Source organism: Grampus griseus, assembly GCF_964374135.1.
Source record: "Grampus griseus genome assembly, chromosome: 6".
NCBI classification, from domain to species: domain Eukaryota; kingdom Metazoa; phylum Chordata; class Mammalia; order Artiodactyla; family Delphinidae; genus Grampus; species Grampus griseus.
In genome coordinates, this window is record NC_139000.1 from 92,788,625 (window position 1) to 92,806,750 (window position 18,126).

At 44.0% G+C, this 18,126-nt stretch overlaps 1 protein-coding gene across 11 annotated transcripts in view; it reads left to right on the forward strand.

Annotated features, from left to right (window-relative positions):
• SECISBP2 (SECIS binding protein 2) overlaps positions 1 to 18,126 on the forward strand; it is a 39,562-nt gene that overhangs the window by 17,074 nt on the left and 4,362 nt on the right. For all 11 annotated transcript variants that reach the window (XM_082657009.1, XM_082657010.1, XM_082657011.1 and 8 more), the window contains 5 exons: positions 1,225 to 1,357; positions 8,693 to 8,859; positions 9,565 to 9,703; positions 11,339 to 11,462; positions 12,099 to 12,319. In XM_082657009.1, coding sequence (XP_082513135.1) covers positions 1,225 to 1,357; positions 8,693 to 8,859; positions 9,565 to 9,703; positions 11,339 to 11,462; positions 12,099 to 12,319 — 784 coding nt within the window. The remainder of the gene's footprint in view (positions 1 to 1,224; positions 1,358 to 8,692; positions 8,860 to 9,564; positions 9,704 to 11,338; positions 11,463 to 12,098; positions 12,320 to 18,126) is intronic.

Genomic DNA, 18,126 nt, shown 5'->3' on the forward strand with positions numbered 1-18,126 from the left:
TGTGTATGGGGACAGGTGGTTTTGTTTTGATTCATTCCTTCATTGGGGAACCACATCCAGTGTGTTGAAACAAAGTTGCTCTTAAGCTAAAACTGCTTTATCACTTTTGAAATTAGGCTATTGGTAACTGCCATTGCTGTATCAGAAAGGAGGGGAACACAAACTGCCTAACTTGGATTTAAAGAAAAAACTTTGACTTAGTTTATTCAGGAAACAGAAGAATCTCTTTGTGAGGCAGTAATGTCTGACAGAAGGAAAAAAGAGAGCCACCAGCATTTCACTCAGGTAGTCAGGATCAGAGGAAGAAATGATTCTTCTCTTGCCTTAGCCCCACTGTGGATTCAGGAATGAACTTGTAGTTCATAATCTAGATGGAGAACTTGCATACTTTGGGCATGTTCGTTGTCATTTTGCCTTTCAAAGTGGGGTGATTGTTTTCACATTTGTGAAAAGTAAAATTCTAAACCCATGTATCTTTGCATTCCTATGTTGTAATTTGGTTATCTTCCATCCCTGCAGAGGTCTCTGTGGCTGCCTGTGCTGTGCTTAGCACTCACCCATTGCCATGAGCCCTCACCCAGCGTGAATTTGGCATCAGGGAAGAGAACAGTGGCGTGGGGCAGGAGTGGAGGTGTTAAAGCACAAGAGACAACACGTCCGTACACCCTTATACAGTCTCAAAACCCAAATCAGAATGATTTCAGAAATAACATTTGTTTAGAGTGTATCTGACTTTGCGCCTAAATATAATACTCACCTGCTGGGTGTGTTTTGGACTTGTATAAATTTTTGGTCATGCCTCCATGGTTTCATGGCACTTGGTTGGCTCACTTAGGCAATTGGAGAGCGAATGGTGTTAATGAGGCAGTAGTACCAACCAGCTAGCCCCACACATAAACTTTCGTAGCCCAGGACTTTATACAAGTCTTGGTTCCTTATCTGTAGATGTATGCTGTTATTCACAATGGAGATGCAGACGTGTAAGTGGTTTAATTAAACCAGTGTTATGAAAGAAGGAGGAGAAAATAAACAACCTTGGTGGTAATATTGGCAGATAATTTGGAATTGACTGGGGTTTTAATTACTTTAATTTTTTTTAATTTTAAGATTTTTATAGTCCCTATATCTGTTTTATCTTATTATATGATTTTTTATCATAAAATGAAAAGCACAATTTGTAAAATTTAGTATTATAAATAAACTTCTGATTTTTGAACTTTTTAGAATAATTTTAAAAGTAGTGGAAAGAAGAGCCAAATTCCAGTACAGTTGGATTTGGGAGGAATGCTAACCGCATTGGAAAAGAAGCAGCACTCCCAGAATGCAAAGCAGTCCTCCAAACCAGTGGTGTTCTCAGGTAAAAGAGTCTTTTCATTTCAGACAAATGATTGAAGTCTTTTTCAGTAGACTATTTTGTGACTGTTTTTTCTTGTAATCAAAAGTTGTTTATATATGATCAAAATAATGTGGTGCTGGAATAAGGATAGTTATAGACCAGTAGAATAGAATTGAGAATCCAGAAATAAACACACATATCTATGGCCAGTGAATTTTTAACAGGGTTGTTGAGTTCATTAAAAGGACAAAGAACAATCATTTAAAAAATGGTCCTGGGGCAGCTGGATTTCCACATGCTTAACAATGAAGTTGGACCGCCAACCTCACACCATATACAAAAATTAACTCAAAATGGATCAACAACTTAAATATAAGAGCTAAAACTTGAAACTCTTAGAAGAAAACAGAGGTAAATCTTCATGACCTTGGATTAGGTGATGAATTTTTAGAAAGGACACCAAAAGCACAAGCAACAAAAGCAAAAATAGATAAATTGGATTTCATCAAAATTAAAAACTTTTGTGTACCAAATGACATTATTAAGAAAATGAGAAGACAACTTATAGAATGGGAGAAAATATTTGAAAATCGTATAAGGATTTAAGATCCAAATATATAAGAACTCTTACAATTCAGTAACACTCATTTAAAAAATGGGCAGAGCTCTTGAAAAGACATTTCTCCATGAGAAGGTATATGTACGGTCAATAACATGTGAAAAGATGCTCAACATTGGTAGTCATTAGAGAAATGCAACTTAAAACCACACTGAGGCAGTTCTTGAAACCTACTATGATAGCTCTAATCAGAAACATGGAAAATAACAAGTGTTTGTGGGGATTTGGAGAAATTGGAACTGTTGCTGATGGAAATGTTAAATGGTGCACTTACTTTGGAAAACAGTCCCATGGTTCTTCAGAATGCCAAATAGAGAGTTGTCATGTGACTTGGCAATTCCACTCCTCTGAATGTATCCAAAAGAATTAAAAACAGAGACTCAGACACTTGTACACCAGTGTTCATAGCAGCATTATTCGTAGTAGCCCAAAGATGGAAACACCCCAAATGTATATCAACAGATGAATGGGTAAGCAAAAGGTGGTATATACATACAATGGAATATTCAGCCTTAAAAAGGAAGGAAATTCTGTCATAGAAAGTAGATTAGCGGTTACCAGGGGTTGAGGGGAGTGGGGAATGAGGAGTTATTGTTTAATGGGGATAGATTTTTATTTCGGGGCATGAAAAAGTTCTGGGTATGGGTAGTGGTGATGTTTCCAACAACGTTGTGAACGCAATTGATGCCACTGAATTGTGAAGTGAAGAATGGTTAAAATAGTAGTTTCTATGTTATATGTATTTTATCACAAAATTTTTAAAGTTATTTAAGTACGATGATTTTAAGAAATAGGTCTTATTAAAAGGTGGGTTTTGGGGACTTCTCTGGTGGTCCAGTGGTAAAGAATCCACCTTCCAATGCAGGGGATGCAGGTTCAATCCCTGGTCAGGGAACTAGGTTCCCACATGCCACAGGGCAGCTAAGCCCATATGCCAAAACTCCTGAGCTCAAGCATCTCAGCTAGAGAGCCCATGTGTCACAAACTACAGAGCCCACGCACCCTGGAGCCTGCGCGCCACAACTAGAGAAGAGAAAACCTGCGCACCACAACTATAGAGAACCCTGCACACTGCAGCAAAAGATCCCACGTGCCGCAACTAAGACCCGATGCAGCAAAAAATAGATAGATAAACATTAAAAACAACAACAACATGGGTTTATGGGTTTTCCACTTGATGTGATGACTTGGTGTACCTAAAAGTCTTACGTAAGTGCCCTGTACAGGTTATAAATCTTCACCAGATTGAAATGAATTACCTGCCTGTCCATGGGAACGCAGCGGGTGGCAGTGTTGGCTTGGTAGTGATGCAGTCATTCTCTCCTCTGAAACACCTCTTAGAGCCAAGATAGTTAAAATTGGCAATATGTTATACAGAGAAATAATGCACATTTGCCACCATAGTCTTTTAAATATGTTTCCCTCTGAGGCAGTTTATTTACTTTAAAAGTGAAAAATAGGTATCCAAGGAAATGGTAAAGAAGCTTACTTTTTTTGGTTTCTGAAGCATTTTAAAGCAATTTGTGGACATCATGTCATTTTACTTATAAATACCTCAATCTGCATCTCTAACTGATGGTGATTTTATTATGGCATTAATCCCAGAAAGGATAAACATGATTTGTCTCTTCAGGGGAGGGAGGTCGCATTTCTTTTCTTTTGAAAATTTTCAAACATCTGGAAAAGCCGAATAAAATCATGCAGTGACCACCCATGTACTCACCATCTAGATTCTAATTTTTTTCAATCTCGTAATTTTTCCAGAGGTCAGCAAACTATGACCTGCTGGCTGCTGGCTGTAAAGTTTTATTAGAACACAGCCAACACTTGTTCATTTAAGTATTATCTGTGGCTGCTTTTGACTTATAATGGCAGTTGAGCATTGCAGTACGCATATGCTCATTAGCCTAAAATACTTGCTCTCTGGCCCTTTAAGGAAAAGTTTGCTGACCCCGATTTATCCATTCATCAATATGTTGTTTTTTATTTTTGCTGCATTTAAGGTCGGTTGCAGACACCACTGTATTTTACCCCCAAGTGTTACAGCATGCATATCATTTACTAGAATTCAGTATTTATTTATGGCTCTTCTTTTCCTTTGGAGGTAAAATATGCATTTAGTGACATGCACAGATCTTAAGTGCACCATTTGAAGCCTTTTGGCAAATGTGTAACTGTGTAACGTAGACTCGTGGCTATGTAGGACATCGTCAACACCCTTGAAATTTTCCTCAGCCCCTTCCCATTCCAGTCATTCCCTGCTGCTACCCACAGGCAACCATGGTTCTGATTTTTTTTCTGCCATAGACTAGTTTGTCCTTGTTCTAGAACTTCATGTAAGTGGAATCTTAGTATATGCTTCTTTGTGTAAGTTTTCTTTCACTCGACACAATATTTTTGTGACTTACTTACACTGTAGATGTATGTCAGTAGTTCTTTTTGTTTTTTATTGAGATGAAATTCATGTAGCATAAAATTAACCATTTTACACTGTACAATTTAGTGGCGTTTAGTACATCCACAGTGTTGTGTAACCATCACCTCTGTCTAGTTCCTAATATTTTTATCACCCCAAAAGGAAACCCCTACCCATTAAGCTCCCCATTTTCCTCCTTTCCCCAGCCCCTGGCAACTACCTATGGATCTGCCTATTCTGACATTTTATATAAATGGAATCATATAGTTTGCGACCTTTTCTGTTAGTCTGCTTTCACTTAGCTTAATGTCTTTGATGTTCATCCATATTCATGTATCTTATTTCACCAGTGTTTGTGATCGAATCATATTCTGTTGACCACAATTTCTTTATCTATTGATGGACATTTAGGCTGTTTCTACCTTTTGTCTGTTGTGGATAATACTGCTGTGATTATTCATGTACAAGTATTTGAGTGTCTGTTTTCAATTCTCTTGGGAGAGTGGAATTGCTGGGCCACGTGGTATTTAGTTTATAAATTGCCAGACTGTTTTCCAAACTGCCTGTGTACCATATTACACTCACCAGTAATGTATGAATGTTCTCCTGGTTCCACATCCTCATCAACATTTGATGTTGTTGGTCTTAATTTTAGCCATTCTGATGGGAGTGGAGGTGGGATTATTTTGAAGCTGAAAATTCTGAACACTCTCTGGCAGATGATTTTATATGGGCTGCTGAATGATATAGTCAGCAGTTTCCCAAATAGCCTTCTCATGGCTACAGCAGAAGTAAGTTTTAGTGAGTTTCATAGTGACCTTTATTAAAAGCCCAGAGTACAAATTTAAAATGTCTGAGTGCAGTTAATTTAGCCCATGTACAGTGTGGCTGAGGCACCAGTCGACGGTGTGTCCCTGAACCCAGTGTTTCTTTTTCACACAGTATCCCCAGGATTGCCAACAATGGCACTGCCTGGGAGTGAGCTGAAAGTGCAGGTTCCAGGAACACCTCAGAAGTGGTACACTAGAACCACTTGGTATGGGAAGGGCAGTAGGTGTTTTTAACAAGCACACAGTGGGATTTTTTATTTTGTTTTGTCTTTGTTTTTCACTTTTTTGTGGTGGAAAATTTGAAACATAATCAAAAGTAGAGAGAATATGATGAATACTGCCACCATGTGCCCATTACCCAGCTCCATCAGTTAACAACATTTTGCCAGTCTTGTTGCATCTGGAACTCTACTTTTTTTTTCTGAAGTACTTGTAGACATCAGGTCATTTAGCCTGTAAATACATCAGTATCTCTAATTGATGGTGATTTTGTTTTTAATTGAACCACTCTGCCATCCTCCCGTCTAATAATATTAATGATTATTTCTTGCTAGCCTCTTGTATCCAGTCTGTATTTAAATTTCTTTGTCTCAATGATTTTGGTAATTTTATTCATTTCAGGATCCACAGTTTTATACATCACATGTGTGAGTAATTCTTACATATATCAAAACTTGGGACCACTGCCTTCTTAGATATTCCTCAAAGTTGCTTTTCTCAGCTCATCTTCTGTTTGGTAAAGGCCTGCAGTGTTGGCCTTTCCAGAGAAATCTGCAAAGTGCTTGGCCAACCGCTGATTCTGAAGAATGTAGCTTCTTGGGGAGCCTGCAGGGAAGTGTGTAAACTACTGACTGAGCATTCTAGATCTCCAGTCAAAGGTAAAAGCAGGAAAAGTGAGGGAACTACCTCTGAGGCTATATGAGGTGGCTATTTTGCAACTAGTTTCAAGTTGGACCTTTTAGATGCAGTTGTGTATGAAGTACATAAACAGTTTTGCAAGGAGTGGGGGCCTTCAATCAGATGATATTTTTAAGTATTTGAGGTTGTCAGATTGTAAGGTTGGGATTTTGGTAGTATTGAAAGGACATTTTGGTCAGAGATCCCAGGAATACCCAAATACTGACATGTCCATCACCTTCCTTTTTGACATCAGTAAGGGAACCATTCTTTGCAGAAAAAGTAAAAATTAGGTAAGAGGAATTCAGGGTTCCTCTTTATTTTAGATGAGCCAGTACCAAGTACCCCTATGTGGGGCTTTTGTGCCAGAACACAACTTAAGTCAAAGGCCTTTGGAGGCTTATGTCTATTCTGGAGCCCAAGTCAGGCCTTCCCAACTGGCTGGTCAGATTAAAGAGGAGGTGAATGCTTTTACCAGCAGCATAGGGAAGAGTAGCCCTGGCCACCTAGCAGACGGTGTGTAGACAGCATATAGTCGGAGCTTTCTTTTTTATACAGGCCAACAATCTCTGCCTGTTGAGTGGGGTGTTTTACTCATTCATGTTTAATGTAATTGTTACTTTGGTTGGATTTACTGCTGTTGCTATTTTTTTCTGATTCTTATTTATTCTTCTGTTCATCCTTAACTGCTTTATTTTATGTTAAATATAGAGTACCATTTTGATTCCTTTGTTGATTTTTTCCTTTACTTTAAAAATCCTATTTTCTTAAAAATAAAGTGGTTGCTTATAAATAAGTAAATTAAGCAATGAATTCTGTCATTGTTTATCTAGGAACATCTATATTTTACATTCATTTTTTGAAGGATAGTTTTGCCGGGTATAGAATTTTTGGTTGACTTTTTTTTCTCCCAATACTTTGAATGGCATTCCATTGCCCTCTTGCCTCCATTGTTGACAGTGAGACGTCAGATATTACTTGTCTTGTTATTCCACTTTCTGTGGTGAGTTGTTTTTCCCTTGCTACTTTCCATAGTTTTTCTTTGTTTCCACCTTCAACAGTTTGACTATGATATGTCTAGGTGGGAATCTCTATATTTATCCTACCTTTGGTTGGGTACTGTTTATCCTATTTTGGCTTTGTAGATTAAAGTTTTCATCAAATTTGGGAAATTTAGGGCCATTATTTCTTCAGAATATTTTTTGTCTTTTCTCTTTCCTCTCCTGGCACTCCCATTATATGTATAGTGGTATGTTTGTTGTTGCTCCACAGGTCTCTTGAGGCTGTCTTCATTTTTTCAATCTTTTAAAATCTTTAAAATTTTTCTTTAAATTGAATAGTTTCTATTGATTTATCTTCATGTTCACTGATTTTTCTACCATCTCAAATCTGCTACTGAGCCTTTCTCCTTTGTTATTTGTATTTAATGAAATCCTGTGTTTTCATCTATTCTCATAGTTGCCTTGAAGTCTTGGTCATCTGTGTCCCACAGCTGGGAGCACTCAAAGACAGTTTCTGTTAACTTCCTTTTTTCTTTAGTATGGGTCACACTTCCTTGTTTCTTTGGAAGTTTGAAAAATTTTTTGTTGAATACTGAATATTTCAGTTAATATATTGTAGCAACTCTGGATTTGATTTTTTCCTTCTGAGAGTAGTGATTGTGCTGGGGTTTTTTTGTTTTGTTTTGTGTAAGGAACTGCCTTGGTCTGAATTTGGTGGCTGTCTTCCTCACAGTGTGTGGTTGTTGATGTCTCTGCTCAGTTATTTTTTTTTTGTTTTTATTTTGTTTTTGGCTTGCCTTTCCAGGAGTCACCCCTGTGTCTACACAGCACTTTTAAAACATATTCCAAAATTAAGGAGGGTGGGTAAAATATATTTGGAAAAATACTGATGGTTGTTGAAGCTGGACAGTGAGTACCTGAGTTTGTTGTTATACATTCTCTTTTTCTTTGGTATGTGTTTAGAAATTTTCCTAATTAAAAAGTAGGGGGAAAGTATGAACAAGTTAACTATTTCCTTGGGAACAGGAACAAGGTGGGAAGTAGAACAGAACCATAGTATGCAGTTGAAGTGTACTGAGTAGTGATTGTGGTCATGTATTTACACTGTGCAGGGAATTTAGGAAAGTATGTTTATGTCTAGAAAACTCAAGAGAATCAACTTGAAATATAACTAGGATTTTATAAGGTAGTGAGGTAGAAGGTATGCATAGGGAAGCCAGTGGCCAACTCCTGCAAAGGCAGTGTCAACTGAAAATGGTGGAGTAAAAGGCATCTTAAATCTTAAGTACAAGCTACCCGGAAAAATTCTTAATCAAAAAATGAGACCCACACATCATCGGATTTTACTGAGCAACATAGGAGATTTGATTACAACATAGGAGATTTGATTACAACATAGGAGCAATATAGGAGATTTGATTACAGGGATAGGAAGCTGGTTCTCTAAGGGACAATTTGATGAGGATGAGGAAGGTTGTGGGTATGGGCGGGCAGCATAAGGAGCCCCTGAGACAGATCTGCAGCGAGCCTGCCCTCTGGAGCCAGGCAGGTGGTGGGCAGCAGCCTGAGCCATGTGTCCCTACTGTGTTGTAGTCGGGGCGGTGCCCGTCCTCTCCAAAGACTCCATGTCAGGGAAGAAGGGCCACCGCTTTGGCCAGGTGAAGACCCCGCACAACCCCTTAGACTCCAGCGCCCCCCTGATGAAGAAGGGGAAGCAGAGGGAGGTCCCCAAGGCCAAGAAGCCAACCTCGTTGAAGAAGGTGTGTGATGTTTTGTTTGAAATTGGGCGCGAGAAAACCTACAGACTCTCCTGTATCTGTGTTACTCCTTTCGACTCTTACATTTTTAGATTTTAACCTTCACTCTCATTTGAAACTGCTCTTGTCAAGATGGGTACACGATTTTCTGAAAGATGATCCCTTGCTCTTCCCACATGGTGTGCTAGAGCGAGTGAAGCAGGGTGCCTTAGCTGCTGGAGGGGGAGGCCTTATTTATTTATTTTAATGCTTTGGAATGACATGGACAGAAAACCAGAAATGGGGGAGTATGTTCTCATTCACATTTTTTACCCTCATTCTACCCAAGGCAATCTGTCTAGTGCTCAGATTTGGTAAATATTGGACACTTCCTGGCACACGTTCTTTGATTTAATTTTCAAAGCAGCCTGTGGAGTGTGGTGGGTCTCAGATGGAGGAAGGCATGTCTTGCCTGGGGCCAGGTAACAGTTGAGCTGCACAGTTGCATCAGAGCCCAGTTCTCACATGCCCTGCTCTGTGCACCCAGGGGGAACATGCTGCTCCTGGGCTGTGGGTGAGAGGGTTGGGCCCACCCATGGGGGTGGGTGGGGAGTAAGGGCACAAACAGGCACAGTGCCAACCAGCTTAACTTGGGTGGCTTATTTTGCAGAAGAGCTTATTTTTAAGTGCAAGTATTTAGATGTTTTGATCGTTTATTTAATTTTAAAGATTATTTTGAAAGAGCGGCAGGAGAGAAAGCAACAGCGTCTCCAAGAAAATGCTGTGAGCCCAGCTTTTGCCAGTGACGATGTGCAAGATGGAGAGAGCGGTGGTGACGACCAGGCCCTCGGGCAGCCTGACCCCTCAGGTACCGAGTTCTGTTGGTTTGCTTCTTAAAGAATCCTTCAGCGGGGGCGGCCGTATGCACAGCCAACTGTCTGGGCTTTGCCCAGCCCTTGTCCCTGTGTGGTAAAAGCACGTGGGCGTTGGGCCTTGGGAATGCAGAAGTTTTCAGTCTCCTAACTTGACAGTAAGAGGACGTCCCTATGGGCAGGTGGAGCTTCTGGTGCCTCTGCTTCTCAGGGGTGAGAGGGACAGAGGGGTGAGGCCCCTGAGTTCGATCTGTGTGACATTGGATGGTCCTCGCAATTTGAAGTGCCATGAGAATTAACACCATTAACTGCAGAGCTGCTTGCCCACAAGTGTGTGAGACATGGTGTCATACAAGAAATGGGTTAAGTAAGCATTTTAGTGAATTATACATTCAGAACAGTACACAAATCAGAAGCATATAGCTTGAGGACTTTATACCAAGTTCAGAATTGTATCAGCCCCACAGTCCCCATGATTCCCGCTCAAGGCCTCAGCCCTGTCTGCAGCCCTACCCGTGAGCTTTCAGGCTTTGTTCCAGTGGAATCTTGTAGTGTGTGCCCCTCTGGCCAGCAGTATATCTGTGGCCTGTAGAGGTAGTACCAGATTGTCATTGCTGCATAGCATCCAGGTGTACAAACGTGCCAGGTGGCATGGGAGTGTTGTGGGCGTTTCCACTTTGGGGCTATTAGAAGCACAGGTGCTGTGGCAGCGTGGGATGTATATAGGGGACGTGAGCACCCCTCCTGCTGGCATTTCCCCGGGGTGGATCTTGGGGTTGGGTCCACTGCCACCCAGCCTAGAGGCTCCTGCCATACAGGCTGCCAGGGGTTTTACAAGCTACGCCTATGGGTGGTGGAGAGGCCAGCCACGGGACATTGTCTTTCCTGGTGGATGAACTCCTTCCTCTGGTGATGTTATTGCACTTGCACTTTGGAAGTGTCTAGAAGTAACAATTTGAGTGTTGTAAGCTGTTATTGAATCCTGTCTGATGGATTTAAACACACCTATTGTGGCTTTCCCAGTTTAGATGTTCAGCTTCTCTTTTAAGGGTTATTTGATAAAGGAATGGTTTCAGGCATTTGCAAAAAAATTGAGAACTAATAAACCTGCTTTTAAAACTTATTGATAAGAACTTCAGGTTAAATTTCAAAATTAAAAAATAAATTTGGCCACTGAAACCACACATTTAAAAATGGTTAGGGAATTCCCTGGTGGTCCAGTGGTTAGGACTCCACGCTCTCACTGCCAGGGGCTCGGGTTCCATCCCTGGTTGGGGAACTAATATCCTTCATGCTGCGTGGTGTGGCCAAAAAAACCAAAAACAGTTAAAATGGTAAATTTTGCAAATATTTGCCGCAATAAAAATAAGAAATAACTAAATAAGGGGCGGGGAGGCACCTCTAGGCAGTGCAGAGAGTCGCCCGGTTCTTCTGATTTCCCAAGCCATTCCCATCACTCCTCTGCCTGCTGTGACACTCGGTGGCCGTGTCTGGATGTGGCGGGTGTGTGCCGCCGAGTCTGGCTGCTCTGGCGACACTGCCGCTGTTGAGCATTCCCTGCCTCAGTCCCCGCAGTCTGTGTGTGGAGCCCTGGAGGGGCCATGCTGTGACTTCTTTCTCTAAAACTCCAGGGGGAACAGAAGAGTTGGTGTCCTGTGCTTCTGTGGCAGAGAGCAAGTCGGAAGACCAGCTGGGTGCTGAGCCCCAGAAGGAGGTGGACGCCTGCCCCAAGATCCACAGCCGGCGGTTCAGGGAGTGAGTGAGCCTGGCAGCTGTGCCTGCAGTGGGGCCTGGGGCACTGTGCTCACTCTGACACTGGGCGTTGAGTTCTTCACCCACTGGCTCATCTGGGCCCCGGTGTTTGCATCCTCCCGGTGGAAGGTGGCTAGGACCTGGTTGTAACACATGCCAGGGCTACCTAATCTGCTCCCGAGAGGTCCTAGTGCCGTGATGCCAGAGGTGCCCTTGAATCCAAGCTGTGGTTGGGGGAACGGGTAGTGAGGTGACAGCCCGTTGCATCTGGGTTCCCCTCTCGTTGTGTAATTTCTGTATGTAATTTCTTAGGGCACTCCGCCTCCTTCCCTCCCACTTTTCTTCAGGATAGACTCCCCAAACATTTTTTTTCATGAGGAGAGGTGCCCGGGAGTAGCTGCCCTGGGGACATGGGGCCCAGAGGTCTTTTGTCCCTTATAGTTAGGGCTGGAGAGGATGCCTCCATCCATACCTTTCATAACATCCTATCAGGAGTTCCACCTTTTTGACTAGTATTGCTCATCAAAGCGTGATTTCTTGAAAGTGGCATGCTGTCCCCCTCATCTGAGGTGTGCCAGGAGCAGTGCGCTGGAGTGTCGCAGCCAGTGGAAACGTGACTGTGTCTAACGTTTCTTTCAGCTACTGCAGCCAGATGCTCAGTAAAGAAGTTGACGCTTGTGTTACGGACCTGCTGAAAGAGCTGGTTCGTTTCCAAGATCGTATGTACCAGAAAGATCCAGTCAAGGCTAAGACCAAACGCCGACTTGTGTTGGGGCTGAGGGAAGTTCTCAAACATCTGAAGCTCAAAAAGTTAAAATGCGTCATCATCTCCCCCAACTGTGAGAAGATACAGTCGAAAGGTAAGGGCGCTGTGGCGTCCCTGGCGTGTGGCCCCCTGCAGTACACACCCTCTGGCTGCCACACACGCATCAGCAGCTAAGGGGCACCGAGGCCTCGGCACCTCAGTTTGTTTCATTTTCTCTTAATTGAGTAATTTGTTTCCAGAGTTTATGGGATCAGCCAGTGCATTCCTCTGTGAGGCAGGCTGTGGTCTTCACAGTGTGGCTCAGCTGGCCTACGCAGGCCTCTTCTGGTTACTGGTCACTCGCACCACAGAGGCTTTGTGACTGGCAGCTAGGCGGTCCCTGCATTGGGCTTTTGTCCCTTTTAAATGTGCTTGCTCAGTCTGTGACTAACTCATCTGTCCACTGATTAAAGATGGGTTTGTTGGGCTTCCCTGGTGGGACAGTGGTTGAGAATCTGCCTGCCAGTGCAGGGGACACGGGTTTGAGCCCTGGTCTGGGAAGATCCCACATGCCACGGAGCAACTGGGCCTGTGAGCCACAACTACTGAGCCTGCGTGTCTGGAGCCTATGCTCCGCAACAAGAGAGGCCACAACAGTGAGAGGCCCGCGCACCGCAATGAAGAGTGGCCCCTGCTCGCCGCAACTAGAGAAAGCTCTCGCACAGAAATGAAGACCCAACACAGCCAAAAATAAATAAATAAAAAGAACAACAACAACAAAAAGATGGGTTTGTCCAAGCACTTGGCCATCTTACTGATGCTGGAAGGTTGGTTCCGTTTTTCGGGATGTGATACGCTGGGCGAGGTGACCGACAGATGGACGTCTGTGACACCTCCCATTGGCCCTTGGGTGGTCCATTTTGTGTCCTCCTCAGGCTGCGTGGTAGAGGGGTTGTCAGTTAAGAGCAGAATGCCGTCACTTAGACACTGGTCCTCCATCTTCGTGTAAGTGTTCGGAGTCCTTCTCTGGTCCTATTCCTCTCTCCTTCAGTGTAAACTTCCACTCGGCTGGAACTGGACTTTGAGGGATCCAGTCCAGATCCTAGCCCTGAGCTTTTCTGGTTGCTGTTCCAGTCTGAAGACTTGAGGTTTCCTGACTTGCCTGCAGCACCCAGGGGCACTAGGGCAGCAGCTGGACCTGCTCATTGCCAGCCCAGTGGGCTTATCCCCGTCCTAGTTCAGGGCAGGTCCAGTCCCAGCCATCAGAAAGAGGTCTCGGGACCTGCCTATTCGGTTGTGTGCTGGCAGTGTCCCCACCACAGTCCCATGGCAGGCGCTGAACTTGAAATGAATCACTCCTCAAGCTCTCACCCGGCTGCCTGAACCTCTTAAGGCAATGGGTGCATCGGGCATTCTGCAGCGTCTCTCCTGGAATCGTTCCAGGCTCTGTGCTTCCTGTGCAGCTGTTGTCCTGGGGACGGCCTCCTCCATCTCCTGTTGGGGTGTGGTGTTTAGTGGCTCTCGTGCACTCCTTTGTCTCGGGGTGTGCACATCCCCCAGTGGCTTATGAGAGAAAGGGTACATGGCAGCACATTTAGAAGATGGTGCTTGAAATCCAGGCTTTCTGGTTTCTGACCTTTTCCCCTTTGTTCTCCCTTATCTCTGGAAGCTTGTGGGAAATTCCTTGTGCGAAGGGTTCTGGGAGGTGGGGCGGTTTGCAGGCAGTGCCCTCAGTTCTCGGACGTGCTGTTGGGTTTGTGCTCTGAATCTCCCTACAGTTGGTCCTCTCTAGGCTCTTCCTGGAACCATGTTGCTCAGATGCTGGGCCTCCTGCACTGCTGTCCTCCTGTGACTTTTCCTCTTCCTTTCACCTCTTTCGTTTGGTTCTGTTTTCCGTAAGGATTCTTCAACTATGTCTCAATCTTTCTGTAGAGGTTTTTATTTCTGCTATTATTTTTAATTTCTGGGAGCTATTTTTATTGTTTTCTGAAGTTTCTTTGTGTGTTGCAGCTGCCGTTCCTCTGTGGATGTGTTTCCTCCCTGAGAATAATAGTGATGTGAGGTTTCCTTCTCCCTGCATAGCCTCCCTTCCCAGGTGGTTTGCTGTTTTGATCTCATGGTGGAGGTTTCTGCAGATACCGGTGTCTGCTATCTGTTTGTCTTTTTTTTTTTTTAATTATTAAATTTTTTTGGCCACACCGTGCAGCATGTGGGATCTTAGTTCCCCAACCAGGAATCAAACCTGTGCCCCCTGCATTGGGAGCACGGAGTCTTAACCACTGGACCACCAGGGAAGTCCCCTGTTTGTCTTTAACAGCTATTATAGCTGACTAGAAATCTGGGGGTGGGGCTGGCATTTAAAGGCTTTGAGCTGCATTTGAGGGCAGTGGTTCTCAAACTGTAGTGAGCATCAGAGTCACCCAGGAGGCTGGTGAAGACACAGATTCCAGAGTTTCTTCCTGAGCAGGTCCAGCAGGCCCCAAAATTTGCATTTCTAGTAAGTTCTTAGTTGCTGCTATGGATGCCAAGCTAGAACCTCTGCTGTAGGATGACAGCTGGGCTGCTGCTCTGTCTCTCTGACTCCATATTCCCTGGGGAAGAACTCTCTTACCTCCTGCTGGGAGTCTGTGACCTTGTCCTTATGCCCACGGTTAGAAGTGTGGGTCCCAGTGTCCCACAGACCTGCCCATCTGCCTCACCAGAGGCCTGGCACTGGCATGTCGGCTGGGTGAAGTGGGTCTGGACATCAACTTGCTGTCACCTCATCTGAACTTCACCCTGTCTCTGAAGTGCCCGGTGCTGCCTGTTAGCTGCCAAGCTCTGGGGATTGAATTCTAGGGTGTAAATGGCTGGGTCTAGGGGTTTTCCCATTGTTGGCTTAGGTCAGCTGAGTCAACTGTTTGCATTTCAGCTTCCAAAACTTTTTTGCTCTTATCTTGCATTCTCCTGTGGATTTTCACCTTTAAAAGACAAACCAGGGACTTCCCTGGTGGCACAGTGGTTAAGAATATGCCTGCCAATGCAGGGGACACGGGTTTGAGCCCTGGTCCAGGAAGATCCCACATGCCACAGAGCAACTAAGCCCATGTGCCACAACTACTGAGCCTGCGCTCTAGAGCCCGAGAGCCACAACTGCTGAGCCCATGTGCCGCAGCTACTGAAGCCCACGTGCCTAGATCCCGTGTTCCACAACAAGAGAAGCCATCCCAGTGAGAAGCCCGCGCACCTCAACGAAGAGAAGCCCCCCGCTCGCCGCAACTAGAGAAAGCCCACATGCAGCAACAAAGACCCAAAGCAGCCAAAAATAAATTTTAAAATTATAATAATAATAAATTTAAAAAGACAAACCAAAAAATGGGAATGTGTGTACTCAGTTGGCAGTCCACCTTGCTCTTTCTTTAAGCCTCCACTCCTCTGACTGTGGCAGAGAATGGAGCTAAAAATGTACTGATGGACATCTCAAGGATTTGTTACTCATTTAAAATACGTTGTTTAATCATCCGTCCTACATTGTTTTTTTTTTTTTTGCTTTGAAGCATAAAGAACTCGATTATGTGTTTTAGGAATGTTTATTCCTTTGAAAAGATAACCAATAGATTGTCATCATTTTACATGTAAAATTTAGTATTACAGCCTGGGATTATGTTAAAATACTGTATTTGCTCCGAGTGGCATTTTTCTGATAATTCTGAACTTAAACTTTAAATGGAAATTGTTTACCTGATTGAGCATTTGCTTGTTTTAAGTTGTCTTCCTGTGGAACTTTGAGAAGTCGGCACTTGGAGATGCTTTCAGCTCTCACTAGTAACGTCGGCTGGGAGCTGGGCTGAGCAAAACCATCTTGACTTGGCTGCTGTGTCGGGGAAAGCAGGGCATGCTTCCAGTGTCCTCTCCCAGGGGAGTCAGAGGACGCGCTGAATTCCCTCAAAACGAGATGTGACAACACGTGTGAAGTGTGATGTCATCTACCAGGGAGGCTCCTTGGGGCTGGTCACATGGGCACCCTCTGCCTGGCATGTCCCCACATTCCAGACTCACAGAAGGAAAGCTGGTGTTCAGTGTAATCCTCATATGCATTTTGGGTACAGTAGCCACTCTTCGTAGTTGGGGTGACAGGGGTCCTCCCAAAGCCCAAATTTAGGGACCAGAAGGGTCAGCCAAGTAAGTTGGCCTTTTTATGGATGGCAGCTGTTGGGCCGGTTGCATTATAGCTCTTTTCGGTACACTGCTGTAACAGCCTTTGTGACCAGCTCCTGGGTTGGGGTACACAAGGCAGAGACAGACCCTTGAGTGAGAGGCCATGGGGCTGATGTTGAAGAGACTCGGTCAGCCTCCCATGGTAAGCTGAAAATATCTCACTGTAAGGAACACAGCCATCGCCTCACCTCTGGTCCTGTCTCCCCCTTTTCACCACCTGCCCAGAACTGTTTTTTCTTTAAAGTTTATATCCCCAGAGATTTCATCCTCATCTTTGATACTCTTCAGGTAGATCTGGGGCAGGGGGGTGGGCAGATTTCAGGGATATGGGGCTTAACCATTAATCCCCAGTCAAACCAGCTGCAGAATGAGTTCCCAGTTCCCTCAGAGCAGTAGGATGTGCATTTGAGAAGTTCCTCTTGAAAGAAGATTAGGTAATCATATATAATTAGATACCAGGTGATAGGAGATCTTGGGAAATTTTTCCTTCCATGCAGACGTTGTGTGTTCACTCAGGAATTGGTCAGTTTCCAGAGGAACCGGGGCAATGCCATGCTGTAACCTCCTTTCAGATGCTAGGTTCAAACAGCTCACCATGCAAGAGGGCAGGATTCAGTGCTTGTTACTTTCCTTTGGGAGTAAGTCCCCCCAGATACTTCCCACCACCCAGAGGCAACCACCATTGCCATATTTTGATGTGTCCTTGTTAGTCCGTGTGTGTGTGTGTGTGTGAGTGTGAGATCTGGTGTCCTGGATCCCATTTGTGCCTTGCTCTTTTTAGTATCACAGTCTGGCTCGGGACACTCCCATTCTTCTGGCTGCGCAGTCCCGGGCTGATGGTCACTTAAGTTGCATTCAGATTTCTGTAGCCGTAAACAAGGATGCACCTTTCACACTGTAGTTTTTTTCTTTTTCCTTTTTTTTTTTCTGGCCACGCTGTGCGGCATGCAGGATCTTAGTTCCCCAACCAGGGATCAAGCCCACACCCCCTGCAGTGGAAGTGCAGTCTTAACCACTGAACCACCAGGGAAGTCCACACACTGTTGTTTCTTACTGAACATCTCCGTAGGTACATTCCTAGAGCGAAACGGCCTGTGCACTTACCAGGTTAACGCACATGCCACGCTGCCCCCCGGGGACACTCCAGCCCCTGAAGCCGGGCTGCTGCTTCCTCCTGGCCTCCCCACCCTCTTGGGAAGATTCTGTTAGCATTTTCTTGTGAAGGGAGGTTGAGCACCTTTCCACTTGTTTAAGGGCTTGGCATTTTCTGTAAATTGTTGATTCTTTACCCATTTGTCTTTTAGGATGTCAGTCTTTTTTATATTTATGTATACCTTTTTTTAATAAATAAGAGCCCCTTTGGGTAAGAGGTGTAAATATTTTTGTTTTGTCATGTGTCTGTTTTTCTTTAAACCTTTTTTGGCCATTCAGAGACTTCAGGTGTGTACATATTAGTATTTTTTATTCTTGTTTTTATTGCATCTAGGTTTTGTCATTCATCGACCTTCCTGCTCCAGGATTATTAAAGATTTTTTTTCTTAATTCTTTTTTTTTCCTGGTTCTTCCATGTTTTCATTTTTGTTTAGGTTGAATGCATTTTAGTCTAAGATGGATCTTTGCAGAGGCTGACCTGCTCGCTGTCCCTTCTGCACCTCCTCCGGTGCTTCAGAGTGCTTTTGCAGACCTGCTCAAGCACCACGCATTTGGGTCGTTTCTGGACCTTCC